Raw genomic sequence first — 17,421 nt, 5'->3', positions numbered from 1 at the left:
CAATTCACATTCGACCGAGTTCGGATATGGGTGTAGACCTGTTAACAGAGTGGACAAACTGTTCTTGTCATATCCCATTTACCGTTCCCATGATTTGGGGACATCCGAACTCTGACCAAAAAAAAAATGTAACTACTATAGGGATCTAGTAAAGCTGTAGAAGGCTACGCAAATTTCGACTGTAATATATGTGTGAAGATTTACTTCCTCCACTGTCACTAATTTCTTTCCGGTAAACTTCGGGGCTATAAATAGCGAACACAGTGAAAGCTACTATCAGGATATTTCAATCATGAAAAATAGGTACCAAGGGCACTGGAGCTGAAGTATGTTGGCAGATTACTGCCGAACTCTGAAAAGGGACATCCCATAGGAAAAATATCAGCACTTTAGATACGATTAACTTTATCTTTACTGTAAATCCTATAAGTGTTGAACATTTACCTTACTGACCCAAAATCCTTACGTGATAGGGGAAAACTGCTGTTAGTTCTTTTTAATCAACGCAAATTTTCCTATAAAAAACAGTCAATTTTTTTGGGACAGAAAAAAAGTTTCATTCTGTAAACAAAATAATCTTTCCTGATCTATTTGGTCTAGGAATTAATTCGTGCGGGTGGACAAGAGATGGCGCAACGAACGGAGCGTCCCACAGTTCCGTGTATCCACACATGTGCTGCAAACCCCTGTCATCGCGTATCGTTCGTAGTATAGGGCAGTGGATTAAAGCGTCAACAACACCAGTTTGTAGTTAAGTGAACATGGCGCAATTTGTGCCTGATAAAGTGTTTTTGCGGGGTGTCCTGCTGCATTACTTTAACATGCAGAAAAGTGCGACTGAAAGTCATCGTATTTTGGTGGAAGTGTATGGTGACCATGCTCTAGCTGAGCGAACGTGTCAGAAGTGGTTTGCACGGTTTAGAAGTGGTGATTTCGGCTTGGCAGACCAAGAGCGAGCTGGACAAACAAAAAAATTTCAAGACGAAGAATTGACAGCATTGCTCGAGCAGGATTCGTGTCAAACGCAGGAACAACTTGCAGCAGCATTAGGCGTTGATCAAACAACAGTCTCCAAACGCTTGAAAGCCATGGGAATGATTCAAAAGATGTCACATTGGGTTCCACATGAATTGAAAGACAGAGACGTTGAAAGACGAAAAACCATTTGCGAATTGCTGCTTCAACGACAGAGCAGAAAGGGGTTTCTGCATCGAATTATTACGGGTGATGAGAAGTGGATCCAATACGAGAACCCTAAACGAAAAAAGGCCTGGGTGAAACCAGGTGAACCAGGTCCATCACAACCAAAACGAGATCTTCACTGTGCAAAGGTTATGCTGTGCATATGGTGGGATATGAAAGGTGTGGTGTACTATGAGCTGCTGCAACCGGGTGAAACTATGAATGGAGAACGTTATCGACGACAATTAATGCGTTTGAAGCAAGCTCTGGCCAGAACACGACCAGAATGGGAGAACAGACATGATAAACTTATTGTTCAACATGATAACGCTCGCCCACATGTCGCAAAACCGGTCAAAACCTATTTAGAAAATATCGGATGGGAAGTTTTACCCCACCCGCCGTATTCACCAGACGTTGCTCCTTCGGACTACTACTTGTTCGATTGCATGAACAACGATTTGATTGGACAGCGGTTTACTTCTTCAGAAGATATCGAAACATGGGTCTCTGACTGGATCGCTTCCAAGGATGAGGACTTCTTTCGCCACGGAATCCGTACATTGCCTGACAGATGGGCGAAAGTGGTGGCTAGCGATGGACAATATTTTTCTTAAGGTATTTATGTATTTTGTGTTTGTACTACAGCTTCAATGTGTGCGTACCAACCGCACGAATTAATTCCTAGACCAAATATAATACTATATAACATTTCTATTACTTGACAACTAACCCTATGCCGCCGTATTGTATTATAAATTTGAAATTAAAGTTTTCACACAATATTGAAACCGTACATCACACTGGTGGAAACTGTAAAACTATACAAAAGTGGATTAAACTGAAATTTAAAAGCACTGCTTATGAAACTAAAGGAAACAACTCAAAACAAAAAGTGAATTTGATTCTATCAATCACAATTGACGTTCATGGATATCACTATAAGAAATACGAAGAACACCCTTCGAATGAACTATGTAAATAGATTATTCATTTTACACCCGCTGTGAAAATCTTAGTTTGGGAAATTCTAGCATCTTCAGTTATTTTATCTGGGCAATTTTAAAACCATAACCTATAAAGATATCAACAACTTCAAATTGAAACGTTACATGTAATTATACTTAAAAGTGACCACCAAGAGCGTATCTCAATGTTCATCTTCCCTGCTTAGAAAATGAAGATTTCAAAATTTCCGGTTAATAAAAACGATTTCTAAATTTCTTGATTTCCATTTTACTAATTCAGCTGCTTTTGTTTTGTTAAAAACTCGCCATGAAATCAGAACAAGAAAAAAAATAACTGAAGTATATAGAATAATACTAAGTTTAGAAGATTCCCAACGTCTGGAACTTACCTGAACCAAAGATGATTCCCAGAATTATAGCCACGCCCTCTAGAAGTCCTAGCTCTTTTTTCAGCTTCACCTGCTGCTCTGGTTCCTCATCCGGACTGGAGGGAGCCATCAACTGGGTCTCAGTGGGTGAACCCAACTCCTGTGTCGTGGTTTTGCCCATTGTCCTGCAAATGAAACTCCTATCATTATTTCTGTAAAATTGAAATGACAGAAAAACTAGTATCTTTTTTAATAAGAAAACACGACAAATACGAATTTTGTGTTTAAGAAAAAGAACCTCAATCCTCTCAATTACCAATATATCATGAGTAGAGACAGGATGTTTAGGTACTAAAAACCTGGAAAATAGGCAGGCATATAGGCACTAAAATATTAAAAAATAGGCACTAAAATGTAACTCGAAATAATGAAGATAAATACTCAATACCATTACAAAATAGATTCCAGTCATAGATGTTCAAAGAATATAGAAACATACTTGTTTGTTAATACCCTCATTTATTGTATATACACCCTCCATTCCAAAAGAAACCGAACTTTTGAAAACAAATAGTACCACTAGTGCCATCTGTTGTAATATTTTACCGGTAGATGGCGTAGTCCCTCATTGACAACTGGTATAAATGTCATGACATTTGGATGCACGGCAACAAAGTTATTGCGTTTCAACTGTCAGTGTGTTGTGTACATCGGTCGGAAAATGAGTTTCAAACAACGAGCTGCAATTGAGTTTTGTGTTAAACTGGGTAAAACTTTTAGTGAAACGCACCGAATGCTACAAAATGCATATGGTGATGAGTGTCTATCCCGTACGCAAGTTTACGAGTGGTTCAGGCGATTCAAATCGGGTAGAGAGACGCCGGATGATGACGAAAGATCAGGCCGTCCCAGAACCGGATTATCGGAAGAAAACATCGAAAAAGTGCGTGAATTCATCAAACATAACAAAAAATCGTCGGTGAAAGTTATTGAAATGGAATTAGGCATTCCTCAAACAACCGCATACCGCATTTTGACCGAAGTTTTGGGCCTTAAGAAGGTTAATTCGCGGTTTGTACCACACAAACTCACCGAGGACCAAAAAGTTGATCGAATTGCGCATTGCAAAGACATCGTTAAAAGTGCTCGGCAGGATCGAAACTTCTTGAAATCGATTGTAACTGGTGACGAGACGTGGTGTTTTGAATATGAGCCCGAAACAAAGCGGCAAAGTGCTGAATGGAGAGCGCCGGATGAAGGAACACCCAAAAAAAAGTCGCTTGGTGAAGTCAAAAGTTAAGGTGATGCTGATTTGTTTTTACGATTCAAAAGGAATTATCCACAAAGAATTTGTTCAGCCCGGCCAGACAGAAACTGGAAAGTTTTACTTCGGCGTCATGAAGCGTTTGCTGGCAAGAATTCGTCGTATTCGGCCCGAATATCGCGAAATCGGCAGTTGGGCTCTTTTGGACGATAATGCACCATCACATCGTTCGCGACTTGTAACTGAATTTTTGGTCAAAAATCACATTATTCGGTTGCATCATCCGCCCTATTCACCAGATCTCGCTCTGTGCGATTTCTATCTGTTCCCGAAACTGCATTTGGCGATGAAAGGAAAGTGGCACGCATCGATTGATGCCATTGAGAAGGCGACGACCGCCGTCCTAAAGACCATTCCAATAAAGGACATGGAGAAGTCGTTTGACAACTTGTTGGAGCGTGCAAATATGTGTATCGATGCAGAAGGGGAATACATTGATTAATAAAAATGATTTGTTTCAAAATGTACATTGCTTTTTTGTTTTTTTAAAACGTTCGGTTTCTTTTGGAATGGAGGGTGTATAAAAAGGAAGCTTGTTATGCATTCCATACATACAGGGTGAACCTGAAAGATGTGCACATACTTTGGAAGATGATTCGTGATATTCAAGAGGACTTTTTGTCTTCTTTTCATGTCACGAATCACTTCCCAACGTACGTGCACATCTATCTGTTTCATTCCAATTGTCAAGATTCGATTTTCGATTCCTAGTGGACACCACTGTCAATCGTACACGACACGGAATTCGACAAAATACAAGAGAACTTTTTGTCTCCTTTTCATATTAATCACCTCCCGAAGTATGTGCACATCTTTAAAGTTCACCCTGTATATATATTGTAACGCACCACGTGCTTGTGTTTACAAAGACCTAATATGCGTATATATGTGTGTATTATTTGTGTTATATAAATTATATATTTTCCCAATGAACGCTTATTTTGAAGAAAATGCATAGAATAGGCAACATTAGGCACTAAAGGTCGAAATAGGCAAAATAAAATTTGCTTAAATCGAAACTACATCCCTACATATAAACTGTAAAACGTTATTTTTGAGCATATCTAAAATACACCACATTTTACAAAATTTACAGGTGAAATTTAATACTCTGTATGGAAAGACATGTTTATAAGGAATAAATTACTGCAGGTGGGACAATTCAGTACTAAATAATACAGCTTTATTTTAGGTTTATAATTGTAGGGTTACTAGTGTAAAATTATGACAAGCGTTTTACGACAGTTACAGTGAGTGAGTGCATATGAAAGATAACTGTATTAGATACTATTTTCCACCAGTAGAGTATATCTGCATAGTGTACAAAAATTATAGCATATGTTTACAAATGCTATTGGAAATCGTACTACTGCGAAATACAACATGTTTATCGTAGCGTAGCTTATATATACCCACCATCGTTGACGCGCCCGCTTCTTTAAGATACACTCTACATGGGTCATCTACTTCGCCCTCCCCTGGTTCGATTAAATAGCATTCGTATTTCTTAGTGGCCACCTAGCACTTGTTGATATGCGTTTTCTACACTCTGTCTTAATGCCACACATCCTGACTCTGCATTTATACATAAACCGTGGAAGAATTATAACGTTTCAATGATTATTTTGAGTGGTGTGTCTCAAGTTGATCCGCATGATTAAAATAACAATTGCTAATACAACGTTGAAAACAGGTTTATGCATGTATCATCCGGGACCACTATCAGCGGAACCTTTGCCACTATTTCCTCTATTTCTCGTGTTTACACTTCTTAATACTAGTTTGGAATATCGACGTAAGAATTAGTGGACAATGTTTAGCAGAAGGGGTTCAGGTATTTTTTTTCTAAAAATATGTTACAATTTCGGAAGTTTCTGTTCACATTAGGTTAGTTTAGGTTACTTTATGTTAGATTATATTAGTGTAGGGATCCAGCGTGGTAATAGTTAAGAACAGCTACTTCTCATCTCCCGTGCACGAGGATACATCTTACTGTTGCACTACCTAAACACCCTAAGTACAAGGGCAAGAACTCAGTCTATTACCTACTTTTTAATATCCTAGATAGTCATTGAATAATTTCTGAAAGTATGGCGTTTCTCGTCCTTCCCTAAATGGGAAGTACGGCTCCTTAACTATAACCGGGTATGTTAAGTCTACGTATTTATATCTTCCTCTTTTCCCGTAAATTTTGTCTTTTTTATGTACTTCTGGACCCCTTCTGCCAAACATTTACCGAATTAGCTACAGAACAGTTATCTGAAACAAATCAATGCGAAGGTTACTCAACCTAACGCTTCCTGGGTGCAAAAATCTTCCGAATCTGAATTACAGGTACTTAAGAAATGTTTGTGAACACTTTCATAAGCAAGCTATACAATTGGAAGATGCCGCCTTATTACGCCATGGGGATAAAATCTCAATATTTCTGAGCAAGTGTTTCTAATGGTTCCGCTAATGTACCTCTGTAGCGATTGATCAGGCATGAATTGGTACACCGTATCTTAGAGTACTAATGTGAATTAAAAGAATGACGCAATCTTTCATCATCGTTTTAAGATACCATTCTCAGCGTAAATTTAAAATGTTTACTGGAAGTACATACGTAGAATTAATATGTATTCATTATTAAAACTGCCAAAAAAACATTGTAGGATTGATTTGGATCATATTAAGACAAAACTCGAGTTATCTTATTCAATGATATGTGTCAGTAATGTGTTGTATTAACTAAAGACAAAATTAAATACATCAATTGCCTACCGCTAAAATTTACATTATATTCGCTCTTGCAACAAAAATAGAAACAAATGTTATCAGTCGGTTTTTTTTAACGTACTGCGAAAATATTTGTAAATTATATGAAACTACTCTGAAACTTATATACACTATTCTACTTACTTATTTATAGCTTGAGATACCTTTTCTTTCCATACACAGCTTCAATGAAGATTTTTCACTATATCCCACCTTCCCTCCAGCGTAGGTGTACAATAAGGCCAAGGCCTGCCGCTGCCGCAAGTATCAAATAGAACACACTTCTGCAGAAACACACGTGAGCGTGTTAATTCTCGGGAGCCAAAGATTTTATATTTCGTAAGCGTCACTCTCGCGTAACAGTTTTCTCATTTTAGGACCAACTGAGCACAAAGACTATTGCGTTTTACTATTTTTCAAGAGAATACATTGATCATTTGTGTATATTAATCATTTGTGTAATAATGCTTTTTCTAAGATAACTACGTGCAAAACAGTTACTACCGTTAGCAAGAAATGAAGGCAGCAATATTTATCCGATGTAAGTTGGTATGTTTGGTTATGGAAAGCTGATCTTAGTACTGGAGACAACATCTTCAAAACTGAAACTCTGGAAAACGAATTCTTCTTCTATGGCAGCAGTTTATGACGCAAGAACTACTAAGAATTACCCTATTCAAAGTGTTACTGGAATGAAGATCATATGTTATGATGGTTTTTCTTATAGAATATATGATAAGATCATATTCGGAGAACATTTGGCAGTTAGAAGTTTACCAGCAAATAAATTCACCTTTTATGTATTCTTTTTGTTTTTCTTGCGTTCTTAGAAATACAAAAACTGATTATTTAAATGATAAAAATAACAGAAAAGCAGAAAGAAAAGAATATCAATCAAAACAATTAATTAGTAATAATCATTAATATTGGGAGTAATAGGAAGTATTTGTCGATATCAATAATAAACCAAAATCGAAACTGTCTCCTTAGTACTGCCCTCCCTGCTGATCTAGTGTCTAGCGCGTGAGCATTCCAACGCATTGTGGTGGTTCGGATTCCATAGATTAGATGGTGGACCTACGTTCAGGGCTGGATTAACTATGATGATTGTATCTTCATGATTCTTTTTAGTTAGCCAGTTGAGATTTTGATCAGAGTGGAGGCTTCTGTCCACCTGGAGCAAGGTGACCAGAACTTTTACTTTTAAAAACGGGACGCATACGAATCGGCGACGGAGGGGGGAGGGGTGTGACTTCTACATTGCATTTTGGGACTCAGCAGTGTTTTCAATTTACAAAATACACAAGAATGATAACACAGCGTTTCTAACTTAAGTACTACCCAAAAATACTTTTAACTACTTGAACGCTCAGAATTCCCACTCAATTCCCACTTGAACACAGAACACTCAATTCTCATTTGAATATTCAGAAGTTCTAGGCACGGCTGAACCTTCCCAATGAGTGTTGGTACGGAAGAGCGTAAAATTTGCATTGACCATTTATATTTTGAATAATAATTACGGGACACCTGGGTCATGTTTGCTTAAAAGCGGTACATTTAGGCGTCCCGTTTGAGAATCAGAAAAAACGGGACAACGGTTGCAAATAAGGGACTGTCCCGGCTAAAACGGGACGTCTGGTCAGCTTGACCTGGAGGCCCGGGACCATATCACTCCTAAGCCCCTCCCTCCTTAATCTGGCTCTGCCCACGTCTCATATTATGCTAAAAAGTGTTATAATTATTTTATTAAAATATTAAAAAACTTTTTTTTATATAAATATACAAACACAAACTTTTTAATAGTGTAATACTAAAAAAAAATAACAAAATACGTTAGGAGACAAATAACAAAATACGTCATGAGATAAATAAGTTGTTTGTCACGTAGTTTACTCTCTTCAACCAGTATATAAATTTTAAAAAATTAAAACTTTAAAATTACACATCAACTCAAATCTTACATCATACTTTACATCTATAACCTGCGTTTCGCATTTGGACTAGAAGCCACAACAAAAATGGTTAACATTAAGTTGAGAGAGAGACCTCCAAACTACACATATAAATTTTATCCTTTTAAATAATTTTAATTTCTAAAAAAAAAAGAAAGAAAAGAAAAGAAAAAAGAAAGAAAGAAAAGAAAAAAATTTATGGCAGTCTTCTGCTAAAAACCTTATAAATAACAAATTTTTAAATTTTACTTTATTATTAATTTCACTATTGTAAATCACTGCAAACAAACTTAAACTCAATTAAATATTAACATTTAATTTATTATATTTGCATATTGTAAAATAACATTTATTCTTTGTAATAAATTTATATTTTAAAAATTCCTTCTTTTTCACACATACTACTAAATTTAATAATTTTACTGGCTAACCACTATACTAAAAATAAATCAAACTTATTAAATTAAACAAAAGGGACGCTAAATTTCGGTAAATACTGTAAAGGCAATCACCGAGATTTGCATATATGGGATAGTCTATGGATAGCCACTGTTAAAATAATCGTAACTGTGAATATGTTAACAAATTGCTTGCATTTAGAACAGGGACGTCATTTCAGACCGCTTGGGGGGGCAAGAGTACCATCGACATAAGACTTTCACGTTTTGTACTAATAATATTAGTAGACAATCGATTAAAGTATATGTATTCCTCAAAATCTTGGGGAGACAATTGCCCCTTCCTGCCCCCCTTGATTTAGGAACTCGACTGAGATAATTAACTATCTATTGCGTAAAACAATATAAAAATCCAGTCTCGTTCAAGAGTTATCGTGTAATGACGGACGGCGTTAACGTTAAAATCCCCATTCGCAAGACACCTGGCGTGTCTCCAACGAAATTATACTTATGCCGCAGCGATCCGCCGCAATAATCAATCCTCTTTGATCCGTTGTTTCGTGTGCGCCAATCTCTGGTGACTATTTCACTAATCTCTCTCTGAGTAATATACAGTGTTGCTAAAAAGTTCACACAAAAGTCAGTAAATTGGTGGTGAAATGACTCCAATATGGGTGAAGAGTCGCTATAGTGCTGCCAAAATAACTTGAGCCGTGGAAAAATGCGAACTAAAGCTCACACCCACGCATTGAGCCAATAAGGGTTTAGCTGTTACTAAGCGAGAGAGCCTTAGCGAAAGGGAGTGAAATTCCTTCAGCCGATAGGACGCTTGGAACGGAAGACTAAACGTCAAGTCAAAGCAATGTGGTATATCTATAAAAAATAATATTCGTGATATATGTATATATAGGCGCGGATCCAAAAGGGCTATAGTAAAAGAAGGGTGTTAGGGCACCGTTAGGGCTCCGACCTCATGACCCGTAACACCCTTCTTTTACTTACCATTTTTTACCAATACTATTTTCACAGTACACCTTTAATGTGAACGATGTATTTGTAGTATAAAAAATTAAATTTTATCATGAGTAGAAATATTCTAAGTGAAAATTTCTTATCATAAGTAGCAATATTCTAAGTAGAAATTTCTTATCATAAGTAGAAATATTATAAGTTACTACACGGATTTAAAATTCATATAATTTATATATTGTAGATTATGTCCCAGTCTCTTACTAAAATCCAGTTTAATATTTTCCCTTATCACTCCAACTATAAACAAAAGAATCAAAATTCCACTGAGTCCGAATTCAAAGTAACACACTTAAATGTAGCAGCACGTAGCAACAGCTACATCCTACGGAACTAACTTACACAAACTTTCATGCCAGAAATAATATACAGGGTGGCCAGAAAGTTCCTTTACACCAGAAGTTAATGCGTGTAACAATGTAAGATGTTAAAATATAGATTTGAGCCTCCCAGCCTGATCATTGATACGTCAACGGTATTCCTCACTTAAATTACAACGCGACTGCCGGTGAAGGGAGGAGAATGAAGTCCGTGAAATGACCAGTTCATTGTCATGCCTTTCCGTGTTTGATGAACAACAATGGCAGACACCAGTGACTTCACTTTCGAGAAGTGCTTACTGGCTAGTGTTTAGATCTATGAACGGAAGCACAACAACGAAAATATGCCGCAGATGATGGATAAGTCTCGTGAACAGTTTGGTAATTAGATACCAAGTTTTGAGACTTTGATCACATGGGAGAAGAAAGCTTTCCGCCTGGAAAGTGTTTTGGACACCTCTCATGACGCCACTACTACTAAACTACTAAAGCGGATAAGTAGTAGGATATGGAGGCGTATCAAGCTGTGCAGGGATAATGGAGGTGAACATATGGATGTTTTGGAGACAAAATTTTAAGTATTATTAAGTAATTAATGTAGGAATGAAATAAGTGCAGGTGTAAAGGGATTTTCTGGCCACCCTGTATATATACGCGGAGACATGTCAAAAACAATTGATACAGGCAAAGTGGACTTTGGCAACGGTAGCTTTAATAAGAATTTGGTAAACGAAGTTACGATCCACCTGCCTTCTGGTCGCTAAAGGCTAATCTCAATCTATCCGGCTTCGGTTCGAATACAAAATCAAGCTGCACTAGCGATAGCAGCCCAAGAATCGAACCTGTTCCGAATGTGCTTTACACATTCGAACGGTTCTGGCGCCGTTGTAGGGCGCCATTTGCTAATGGAGATGTTAACGAATTGACTCATATAACAATCTGGCAGATATAATCCCTCTACCTATCTATCGTAAAATAACAGAAAAACTGAAATGAAATCTTTGAGTTTTACGTCCAATAATTATGCCGGCTAGGCTAAAGAAGACGGTGATGATGAAAAATGAATGAAATGGTGGAATGAAGAAAGTGGGAAGAAACATGAGAATCCCGAGGCAACCCACGAACACGGTGTTTGTCCACCACAAAGACCACTGAACCACCGCAGCCCCCTCGTAAAAAACAGAATTCATAAAGTATTAGCTTTTAGAGTGCCAGATGGCGTTACTCGATAAGATGTTAACGAATTGACGCAACGAGCTCGACGTAGATAACCGTTCTAGTTATCTATTGCAAAAAAGAAAATAACTTCCATTCAAAAGTTATTATTACTTGTATAGGATATGAATAGTCACCGTCACGCGTTAAGATATTATAGTCCGGAGGATAACGGAAAAATCGTGCATTTTGGTATACCAACATGAAATTTGGTACAAACGTTCTTTGTGATCATTTGGTTAATTTAAGATATGGAGGCATTTTCAAAATCACGTTAATCCAAATTGGCGACCAATTTTCAAAATGGCTGAACCCGAACGTAATTATTATGAAACAACACAAATGTCATGTTTTTAATACTAATTCAGTGAAATTTACTACATATGTTCTTTGTGTTCCACTTCTAATTTTTACATGCGAAAGAATAATTAGTTTTAAAGCTCCTTATGAAAAATGGAGGGCGGTTTTCAAAATGGCGGATGGTAATTACAGAAAATAGACGGGAAAATTGATAACTTGAAATTTAGATGAAGTATTTTGTGATTGCTGCTGGTCAGTATAAAGAATAAACTATTTTCAAACCATGGCGATCTAAAATGGCGGATTGTAATTTGAAGAAACTAACTGAAATATTGCTCTTTTCGTTTCGAAATATGTTCTACATGTTTCATTTGCAGTTTCACAGTATGAAGATATTTGGAAACAGCTTCCATGTCATCTCAATATCACCGTTAGTACTTTCAAGATATTTTTCTATTATCATTTACTCTGCTTATCTTGTTTATGTATTTATGCACAACAGTTCTGTAATATGAGTCATGCACTAACTCTTGTTCTTATCGGGGCCGCGGAGACTCAGTGGTAGAGCGTTCACCTCTGGTGTATAGGGTCCTGGGTTCGATCCCAGCACGCACCAAGTGAACTTTGTGGTGGACAAACACCGTGTGCGTGGGTTTTCTCGGGTTCTTCCGTTTCCTCCCACTTTCTTCATTCCACCATTTCATTCATTTCTCATAATCACCGTCTCCTTAAGCCTAGCCGCCATAATCATGGGACGTAAAACTTAAAGATTTCATTTCATTTATTGTTCTTATCGCTGCAGGAAATGGGTTACTCCCTGAAATCTTGTCTGGAGAAGTCACTTTTGTGCTTGTATACGTGTGAACTTATGTCGTGAGTGACTGAAATAAATATCTGTGTATTGGTAGTGTGTGAATCTTTGACAATAAAAAGAACATTCCAGTTAATAGATTCACTATACAGTGACTCAAGTAGTGATACTAATTGGGACAAGTGATTCTTTTGTCAGAAGGAGACCATCGAACATTTAGTATGTCCTAGTAATCCTACAAATACGAGAAAATTTTCCGTGAGCAGAAACAGCAACTATGTTTTCTGAAGCAAGACCGTAATATTTCTCTACGCATGTACATCTCTTGTCAAGCGCGTGATGGAAATCTTTCAGAATTCTTCCGACATGAAAATCAACGGTTTCCTCCATCGTTGACAGAAAAAGATGGTTTGATGCGATCCGGTGGAAAGTCTGATCTGCTGAAATGTTTAGAAGATTACCTAAGAAAGAACGAGCAAATCATAGGAGAAAAGGTCGGTCAGTCTGCAAATATGATCATCATTGATGGCGCAGCTTTAGTCAACATGATGGAGCCAACTTTGGCAGACACTTTCGAAAACTATGCAGATAAATTCATCATTTACTTGATCCAAAAAGTCAGCCATCCAAATATTCTCAGAATTGATGTGATTGGACTGACAGCGTAAAAGCAGAGACGCATGAAGTACAACCTTGGGATAAAGTTCCAAGCAAATGGGACGAACTTCTTTGCGTAAAAGCAAACAAAGAAGAGCTTTTCTTACTTTTGGCAGACAGAATACCAAAATCTTCGTTCCGTAGCACAGTTGTAACTTCAGGACAATCTGATTTCAGCTCGAATTTGATCGACGTAAGTGGATTTATGCTCTGCAACCACGAAGAAGCAGAAATTAGGATATATCTTCAGGCTGCGCATGGTCTTTCCAGTGGATGTCGCTGTGTCTTGGTATGAACTGTTTAGTGATGAGTGCAAGAGTCTTGGTCTTGCAGTTTTTGCAAGAGTCTTCCATGCAAGACCAAGACCAAGACCAGGAATACCGATGCAAGACCAAGACCAAGACTCTTGCGCAAGTCTTGCACAAGTACTGATACTACTTGAATTTTTTTAGGGAATGTAAAAAAGGAGAAAAATCATTACATCTTTTACTTGATTTTTTTGGCTTCAGTAAAAATGCCACTGGAGTGAATGTGTTCCCCGCAATCCGTGTGAGTCGATCTGCCCGTGTAGCTTATAGCTACAATATATCGTTTCCTGAATTGGTTGTTCGCGTTTTCTGTAGATATTGCTCGTTTTCAAGCTACACAGGTTTCATCTGCGCCATGTAAGCTATTTTGGTGGACATCGTGTGCGTGGGTTTTCTCAGGTTTTTTCCGTTTTCTCCTACTTTCTTCATTCCATCATTTCAGTCATTTTTCATCATCACCGTCTCCCTTAGTCTTGGTGCATATCTGTGGGACGTTAAACTAGATACTTCATTTCATTCCAAGCATACAAGTGGTGTTCTTCTTCCAAAACTGAAGAGAAATGTAGTATTGAACATCGGTAATTCTACACCATAGGTGCTGATTACATGAGTATGGCCTTGGCTCCGAGACTCAAGCACCCCTTGGAAATTTTTAATGTGTGCTCATAAAATTAATATCGAAATAACATTTTCATGACATTGACAAAAACTTAGTGCATCTGACCGCAAGTTTGATTTCATGGGCGGATACTTATACATTGAATAATTGTTTATCAATATAACTTTTAGTCTCCTTAAGTATACGGCACATCGAGGATTGAGCGATATAACATTATACTACAACAGTAAATCTATATTATAAAATTGAAAGTGACTATGTTTGTGACTCTTAATCTCTTGAATCACCTGCTCGAGATCGATCAAATTTTCAATATAGATCAGGTTTGGGCCTGGAATGTTATTTGTCAGTTTACTTCGAAGGAGCAACGCATGGGAGGAGGAGAAGAGGTAGGTATACAAAAATCAAAATAAATAAAAATAAAAGTGATTAAGTTAGTGACTTAATAATTCTTCAACCACCAGACCGATCTTAATCAAATTTTTACCATGTATGAGTTTCAAAGTTGGAAAGTTTTTTATAGTTTCATTTTGATGATAGAACGTAGGAGAGGGGGAGGGTACGGGGAGGTATATATAAAAATAAATAAAACTTAATAACTCTTGAAACACCCGACCGATCTCGGTCAAATTTTCAACATAGATGAAGCTCAGGCCTGGCACGATTTTTATCATTTTACTTTGACGATGCAACATAGGAGATGGGGAGGAGGGAGATATATGTAAAAAATAAAAGTATAAGTGACTGTCTTTGTGAGTTCATCACTCTTGAACCAGCCAATCGATCTTAATGAAATTTTCAACATAGATGAGGTTCGGACCTGAGATGGTTTCTGCCATATCACTTTGACAGTGGAGCTTAGGGGACGGGGAGAGGAGAGATATTTAAAAATGATCGAAAATGACGAATATTAGAGTGGAGTCTATACTTTTGGGGGTCACTGAGATAAACAGTGACACTTCCGATGCTGTTTAAATCCAAATTCAGCCTCGTAGCTTGGCGGTGGGAGGGGAGATATCTATAAATGAACAAAAATTAATATTAGTGTCAAATTCATAGTTTTTGGGGTCGCTCTTATCAATATCTAAAATTCTTCTTTTTTCTCCTACTGCTAATATTTCCAACACCTCATTCATTTTCCGTTCAACACAGCTAATTCTCTCCTTTTTTCTCCACGCCCATGTTTCGAAAGTCTGCAATTTTTTCCATCGCTTTTGCATAATGTCCATGTTTCTGCCCCATTGGAATCAGTAAAACAAAATCTCAATATTTAATTATAAGTTTGTTTAATACAAAGATTTGCTAATCATGATTGAAAAGAAAAATCTGACGCCTTTAGAGTGTAAAAATAATTTTGCAGTTCATGGTATTTCAATAATCTGTACCATTTTGATTTTCTTTCATTCGTCTCAGGGGTAGCCTCCCCATTTTGGGAAGCAGTGGAGTGTTGGATCTGTCAAAAATATAAAAAGATTACGAAACGTCGTGATTTATCTTATAAGCAGCGAAGCGTGGGCACCCAATAAAAAATAAAGGTCATCACTTATGTTGTACACTATTATCATACTTACACGAAGATAAACTATGTTACATTTAGAAACATACATTGTATTTCCATTACTGTTGGAGCATTGTAGAATTTATTATCCCTTATACCCAGAGTAAAATTTACCTATGAAAAGCATAAGATTTCTTAAAAGCAAAACTTGCAAGACTCTTGCAAGCAAGACCAGGACCAAGACCAAGACTGGGTGTGCAAGACCAAGACCAAGACCAAGACCACCCCGGTCTTGGTCTTGGTCTTGCATTTGCTCATCACTAGAACTGTTGATATGGATGTCGTAGTTTTTGGTATTTGCATCGCTACTAAACTTCAGTTTGAACAGCTATTTGTATCTTTCGGAACCAATACACAGTCATCGACGTGAGTTGCATTGCTGCATCTTTAGGCAGCTAACGTTGTGAGGGTTTACCAGCGCTTCACGCCCTAACAGGTTGTGACACCATATCTAGATTCATAGGCAAAGGGAAAGTATCTGCATGGTCGGCATAGTACTCATTCGAAGCCGTGACTCCAGCAGTAGCAACACTTTGTCGTTTACCAAGCAAGGAAGATATTGTCAAAATATTTCCTGTTTTAGAAATATTTGTGGTTGTGCTTTATGATAGATGCAGTCAAGAACAACACATCAACAGCGCAAGACAAAAACTCTTTGCCAAAAAATAGAGACATTGAAAACCTTCCGAGAACGCAGGATTCTTTGCAACAGCACGTTCTTCGTATGGCCTACCAAGCAGAATATGTGTGGGGACAAACTCTTCAACCAATACAACACCTTTCTTCTCCTAGTGATTTTGGATGGATGTGATCCTCATATTCAAAGGCTTGGATGTCAAGATTCTGAATCTTACTTCTATGCTATTGTTTATTCGTGCGATTGTTTTTTTTTTTTTTTTTTTTTTTTTTTCAGATGGATAACTTTGTTTGCAGCTGCAGAAGCTTGGAGACAGATCCTCAAATGTGCTTGCCTAAAGTGATGTACTGCTCTTTGCAAATGTGTAAAGGCTGATTTAGCATGCACAACACTCAGCCACTACGGAGCTTGTTCTACAGATGACTAAAATGAAAACGGATCACTATGAACTTTTATTATAGCAGGGGTGCCCACAAGGGGGGGGGCTATGACGCAAACTGCGTCATTGAAATATTTGGGGGGGTTAAAATCTATATAAATATGTTTGAGAGGGTGTAAAAATTAATCGAAAATATTTGTTTTCATGGAAGAACACCTACGGATAGGCAATTGAGGGAGGGGGTGAGTCATGGACATGAGGGGGGTGGGCACCACTGATTATAGGCCTACATTTTAAGTGTTAACTGTAATGGACATGTTTTTAACATATGCATTTCCTTATGATGCAATTTTTATTTTTAAACGAAAGATATGATCCACGTGAATTTCCCTTTCTTAAACGCTTATATACTTTTAGTTTTATTTCTAGATATGTTAGAAATGTGTATTGCTTTGGAAGTTGAAATCTTCAGAACACTCAAAGATGCTTAATTAATTTTGCGCCATTTTATGAAACAAACAAATGAATAGATAAAAATACATACAGGATGTCGCAAAAGTAATGGCGAAAAATGAAACCACAAATTCCAGGCACCAAAACAAGAAAAAAAATGTTTATATGACATATAGTTCGGAA

The 17,421-nt window shown here is 37.3% G+C and overlaps 1 protein-coding gene across 2 annotated transcripts in view; it reads right to left on the bottom strand.

The window, feature by feature from the left end:
* The window catches only part of gb (solute carrier family 7 member genderblind), a 46,378-nt gene extending 39,450 nt beyond the window's left edge, over positions 1 to 6,928 (bottom strand). The window contains exons 1-2 of one of the 2 annotated variants that reach the window (XM_081749152.1): positions 6,744 to 6,928; positions 2,540 to 2,703 (exon numbers count right to left, since the gene is read on the bottom strand). In XM_081749152.1, the coding sequence (XP_081605278.1) occupies positions 2,540 to 2,699 (160 nt within the window). In that variant the 5' untranslated portion in view covers positions 2,700 to 2,703; positions 6,744 to 6,928. The remainder of the gene's footprint in view (positions 1 to 2,539; positions 2,704 to 6,743) is intronic. The other variant, XM_081749151.1, reaches the window with a different exon arrangement.
* Positions 6,929 to 17,421: the final 10,493 nt, after the last annotated feature.

This window comes from Thermobia domestica, chromosome 2 (genome assembly GCF_964235325.1).
Source record: "Thermobia domestica chromosome 2, izTheDome1.hap1.1, whole genome shotgun sequence".
Taxonomy (NCBI): Eukaryota; Metazoa; Arthropoda; class Insecta; order Zygentoma; family Lepismatidae; genus Thermobia; species Thermobia domestica.
This window is presented reverse-complemented; position numbering and strand designations above follow the sequence as displayed.